Below are 6000 nucleotides of genomic sequence, written 5' to 3' on the forward strand. Positions count from 1 at the left end.
GAGGCAGCCCAGAACGTGCACTGTGTCTCCGTTCGTTTTGTGTGAGGCTAACCAAGTGAGACTGCCCGAGCAGAGAACCACTCTTTGAGTCTGTAGGTTTAGAAGAAGCAGGTAGAGCCCCGTGCATGGCGGCCTAAGCGGCCTCAGGTATCTATGCACATGAGAAGCCCACGGCACACATCTGTCATAGCTTGCCATCTGTCACTCATCCGCACAGGTACACACAGGATTATGTATCTGGCTAAGGATTTTCTCGTACAATCAGGAAGGCAAATGTGGCATCACTCTGAAATTTAGGATGCTTACAACTATCCATGCCTGTTCCAAACATGACAAGCCTATATCAGTCCCATTTGAAGTGATTCAAATCACTATTTTCACAGTACTTTTCTTGAATAACTGTTATTTTCTGATGCAATGAAGGCACCTGGAGTGTCGAGAACTTTTTCTAACGTCACGCTTAAGCTGCCCTCTGATTTTTCTCCTCTGTTTCCAAATTACGCTTACCTCCTCACACTGCCCCAGCCTCTCTCGATGACCTTGGACTCACAGTACTAATGTGGACCCATGTGGTCACTTCCCACACCCTTCCCCTGCCCTGTGACACCTTATGCATGTGTTTTCCGACCCTTTCAACGTGTGCTGCACGTAAGTCATGAAATGAGTGAACCCGTGTCATCCTCTGCCCAATCTTGCCCCATTCTTCCCCCCCCCCCACCTTTGTTCCTGATCATAAGCACTGTCTCCTAACTGCCTGTAACCAAGTGGCACTTTTTTGTCCAGAACACCCCCAACGGGTCATATGGCTAACCCGATAATGTCCCCTCCTCTCTGGAGGCCACATTCCATCTCCAGTCCTGTCGGCATTCTTGCCAATCAGAGTCTCTGTCTGTGTTGTACCTCACCTCGAGCCCTCATGAGTCTCCCCACATGTCAATGTCGTGTCTGGCTCTTCGTTGCATAGTCAGTACGTTCTTCGAAGCACACTTCTGATTGTCCTGCCAGTACCTATATTTGCTGAGTTTACCCAGCGCATGTTTGAGGCATTTACTTAATCTGGGACATATCTCTTTAAAATCATGTTTATCAAATCACAAGATCGATTAGTCAGAAAACACAGTTTGGAAATCTATTGATTATCTCCCCATAATTCTAGGGGAACCAATCAATCAGTCAATCAAGCAAACAAACAAACAAACAAGGTTTTCCACTGCAAAATCAACCAGGCGACAAGCAAGGGTTTTGTTCAATTGGCACCTTCATAATTCCAGAAAGAAACGGGAGGGCCCAATGGACCGTCTCCTGACCAAAGGCAGGATTCTCCTATACTGTCCCAGGAAAGCCTGTCTTGCCCCAGTGAAGACAAAATTTTCGCCCAGTTACCAAGGCATTTCATCAAATTAGCCTCCGCATCAGGAAACACACCCTTACGTCTCCAAAAGCATCTGGCTCAGCCCTGCTTGTTTTGGCAGAGGCGGAAGCTGATGGCCTTGGGCACTCGCCTGGAGTCACCGCACTTTTGAGTAGATTATTGCTCACAGCCTGCCCAGCAAGTATCACCCAGTATCACCTGACAGGTGTCCTGTCCCATGCCCAGGTCACCCACCAACCCCATACAGCCCCCTCTGAACAAAGAGGCCGGAGCCGTGCCCTGTGTATGCCCCCTTCTCCCCTGGCCCCGGGCCTCTCCAGCTGTGGCCTCCACGATGCTCCCGGCTACAGTAGGTGGCTTCCTTGTTTGCATGGAAGGACAATCTGTGCTTAAAGGAGTGATTAGATGGATTCTTCTTGCACGCTTCCATTTCTGATGACTGCCAGCTTCATCAATGTAATTATAATTAGTGCTCTTCTTCTTCCTTTTATGGCACCAGCTGGACAGACTGGTTCTCTTGACTGCCCAGATTGGTGGCAGGGTTGCCTGTGTGGGGATAGGTGACAGGCACCATGAAATAACAGATGGTAAATTCAGGGCTTGTTGGCAATCAGCAGGTTTTTGCTAATGACTTAATTAGCTATGCAAATTGTCAAATCAGTGTGAACATTGTTTTTATCGAAAACTTTACCTAAATTAATTACCATAATTAAGTAGCAGAATGTCAAGGATATTGGCTGCATAAAAGGGCCTGGCTGAGTGGAAAAAAGAGAGATTCTGCCTTCAATTAAAATGTATACCGTCCTTGGGACAGAGAGAACACCATTTGGAATGAGTTGCGTGAATACTGCAGAATTGCACCCTCCCCCTGTTGGCTGCTAGTCTGAAGCCATTCAGAGGCCCTAACATAAAAAGTGGCGGATTTTGGGAGGTAGTGGAGAGCACCCAGCAGAAGGTTCCACAGCCCTCTCTCTAAAAGTCCCCAACGTCGGCAAGTTAAAAGCGTGGATTTTTTTAATCTTGAAAAATCCATTTTTTTATTTCTGCAGATTGCTAGCATTGCTCGTTCTCCGGTGTCAGGCTGCGCACTAAGGACATAAACTCGCGTGGTTGTTCCACGTCAGGAGGCAATGTTTATTTCCTGTAGAAATCCAATATGCGTCTCGCCCCCGCCCCCCGACTTTGAGACTTGACCCCCGGTGCACAGTACACGAGCGTGTCTGTCCTAGACGCCCCCCCACCCAGCTCCTCCCGCTAGTGTTTTAAGCTGAGCTTCTCTGTCCCAAGGTTTCCCTGTAATAATGTCAGCTGCTGTTCACAGGATGTGATGGTGGTAGGCGAACCAACCTTGATGGGAGGTGAGTTTGGGGACGAGGACGAAAGGCTAATCACTAGATTAGAAAACACGCAATATGACGCGGCCAACGGCGTGGACGACGAGGAAGACTTCAACAGCCCCCCGGCCCTGGGGAACAGCAGCCCGTGGAGCAGTAAACCCCCCGCCGCTCAAGAGACCAAATCAGAAAACGCCCCACCCCAGGCTCCCCAGTGACACTGACCCGCACCCGCACCCGCACCCGCCGTCAGTAGGTCGTGGGGCACGCTCACGCTTGCAGATCCTTGCTTGCAGGAGAGGAAGGAGGAGAAATAAAAAAACTCTTCCACGCAAATACCTGTTTCTAAACCACAATGATCTGAGTTTGGGTTTCGTTGTTCTTTCTTTTTTTCTTTTTTGAATTGAGAGGATCGTTCCAATAAACGTCCCTGACCCTTCCCTGGAGGCCTTCACAGGTAACACAGAGAGTGGCACTGATCTTAATGAAAAGAGCGAAAGCTCGCGCTTCTCCGGGCTCGGTGTTAACCGCGTGTTTGTTAATTACACCCCACCCCCAACCCCACCCCGACGAAGGCCATATTGTCAATACGCCCTCAGTGCTCAGGGTCTCGTTATATGCCGACCCTAACTACAGATGACTTTTTAATATTGTAAAATATTTTCTGCTTTTTGACTTGCATCTGAGAGTTTCTTGTTTCAGTAAAAAAAGAAAAGAAAAAAAATCAGCCTTTGGACAGTAATTTAAATGTATCCTTATTATTATTTTTTTCCTTCACCTTTTCTTTCATTGGGTAACAGCTAAGAGGGCCTTGCAGGGTAATTATTGGGTGAGCTAATGTCAGTCGGTTCTCCAACCCCAGCTGGTTCAATTGAGCCCAAGGGCTGAAACAAGAAATGTCTTTTTGTCATCGAAGACACCAAGGCAGATTTTTATGTAAAGACAGACACCTGGCCCCTCGAGAACCTACTCGTTTGTAAAATTGCTGTTGATCCAAATCTTTTCAAGCCATGTAATCCATTAATTTTGTGGGCAGTTTAATAAATCTGAAACTTTTTTGTGTTTTTTATGGTATCTGAGTTGACTGTTGTTTCTTTTCATGGTATATTTCTTGTATAATATTTTGTAAAGCCCTCACCTGGTTTCTTTTATGGGGATTCTTCTTTGGGGGCAATTCCTGTGTATTTATGTGAAACTTTATAAGAGAACTAATTTTTCCATTTGCATATTAATATGTTCTTCCACACATGTAAAGACACAGTGGCTCCGTGTGTTATAAAACAGCTGTATTTTATGTATGCTTTACTGATAAGTGTGCCAATAATAAACTGTGTTAACGACCAAAGCAACTGTGTCTGGCTGTTTGTGAGCGTTTGGCGAGGGCTTGGGGGGGGGCGGCGGGGGGAGAAATCTGCCCACGATCATGAGAAGTGTTGAGCCTGGATTTATTGCCCAGAGTCCAAATGGAGTGGAATTGTGACAGCCACGCCATCCTTTGTAAAGTCTGATTCCTTTCCCTGTTCACTGTGGTTCAGTTGGGCAGGTGCGTGAGAGTCTGCTGTGTGCTGGGCACATGCTTGCCGTGGACACAACAATGAGAAAGCAAGAACTGGCCTGTGCTGCAGCTTGGCAAGTGGAGGAGGGGGGGCTTCCCCACAAGTGTTGATTCTGCACCAAACAGCCCTTCTTAAGGTCCACAGATACTATTTCAGCTAATCCCCAAAGCTTCACAGAGTTGGCATTGCTATCTCCATTTTTAAAGATCAATGTCTTGCCCATTTTTCCAAAAAGTTGCTATATGAGACTACAGAAAATTCACTTGAGGACGTGTTTCTTAAAAGAAATTTCCTCGTGTTTTTCCACTTTGTTTTCCACCAGTGAGGAAGATGAGAGAAGAAGTCAGCATTTGTTGGATGTGTATTAAGTGCCGGGTGATTTTAATTTATCATCTTGGCAAATTCTGGAAAGGCGAATTTGAAAAAGAGAAGTTATGGGAGGCCACGTGTCTTAGGCTGGGATTCCCAGAAGCAGAGCCTGAGATCAGGATGTGGGGGCACAAGATTATCGAAGGAGTGTTCTTCAGGTAAAAACAAAAGGAAAAAAGAAAAAAGGGGCTGTCGGTTACCTGGGGCATCCATCAGGTCTGCCCCTCAGATCTCTTTCTGGGACAGAGGGGCATGCTCCTCTCTTGGCAGACTCTGGAAAAAGTGAAAAGAAGTTAGGCCAAATCACACATACGCCTGCTCACCCTGCATCCGCTGGCCGAAGCAAGTTGCAAGGATAAGCCTCACATCGGTGGGGGTGAGGAAATATTCACTCCCTCCTGCAAAGTCCCGTGGCAAAGGGTATGAATAAACAAGTGGGAATCTAGTCAACCACTGGTGACCTACACAATGTTGCCTGAAGAAACGTCTAATTATTTGCCAACACTTCAAAACTGATTTTGGAATTAAAACTTCGTGCTGCTCCTAACAAATCGTATCGAACAACAATGCAAAAAAAATTAACGAAGATTCCCATTTCTGAATCCCTGGATGGTGACAGTTGGCTGGTGTCAAGGCATGACTACCCTGCTTGGATGCTGTCCACCGTGGCACACTTGACCCATCTCACGCACTCCACCTGGCTGGCTTCCACAGGCTACCGTATCTATTACACCCATGCTCTCTGCTCCTTAAAACCACGTTCGGAAGTCAACATCATTGGCTCTATTTTACAGATGTGCAGACTAATGTTCAAGCAGGTTAGGTGAGCCCGTTTGCCACAAAGCTGGTAAGTACTAAAGTGGGCTTGCAGGGCCAAAGTCAGTGCTCCTTTCAGCAAGCCACACTGGTTTAGTGGTAGTGGGTCAGCCTCTGTGGATTAGGTTAGGAACGTGGCAAGCACGATCGCATTGAATCTTTGCACTGTTCCTGTGGGCAAGGTAAAGTTCTCCTCCTCCATTTGGCAGCTGGTACTCAGAGCAGTTAAACAGCTTCCCCAAAGTCATGGAGGTCACAAGTGACAACATCATGTCACCTTGACTCTCTGAACCACTTTATTAGACTTACTGTCATGTACACGGTCTTCATGTTGGGTGTTTGGAGGTGTTCTCTGGCCTGGGAGAGGGGTCCTGGCATCCACCTTTCTACCATTTGCTGTGTATTTTCAGGGGTTGTTGAGGAGTCTGCCAGAGATCAAGAATTGCCACTGACCTGGTAATGGAACAAAGTGGGGAGGCCCCCTTTAAGACCTTGAAATCTCAAGGGCATCTGACAAGGGATTTAGAAATAAGTGACCCAGTCCCTGCAGGAA

The 6000-nt window shown here is 47.0% G+C and overlaps 1 protein-coding gene across 9 annotated transcripts in view; it reads left to right on the top strand.

Annotated features, from left to right (window-relative positions):
• Nucleotides 1-4051, top strand: part of LDB2 (LIM domain binding 2) — a 382241-nt gene extending 378190 nt beyond the window's left edge. For 5 of the 9 annotated variants that reach the window (XM_042936834.1, XM_042936830.1, XM_042936832.1 and 2 more), the window contains one exon: nucleotides 2694-4051. In XM_042936834.1, coding sequence (XP_042792768.1) covers nucleotides 2694-2924 — 231 coding nt within the window. In that variant the 3' untranslated portion in view covers nucleotides 2925-4051. Of the gene's footprint in view, nucleotides 1-2421; nucleotides 2642-2693 lie in introns of those variants that run through there. The other 4 variants (XM_042936835.1, XM_042936838.1, XM_042936837.1 and 1 more) reach the window with 2 other exon arrangements.
• The last annotated feature ends 1949 nt before the right edge of the window (nucleotides 4052-6000 follow it).

The sequence above is a fragment of the Panthera leo genome, chromosome B1 (assembly GCF_018350215.1).
Source record: "Panthera leo isolate Ple1 chromosome B1, P.leo_Ple1_pat1.1, whole genome shotgun sequence".
NCBI classification, from domain to species: domain Eukaryota; kingdom Metazoa; phylum Chordata; class Mammalia; order Carnivora; family Felidae; genus Panthera; species Panthera leo.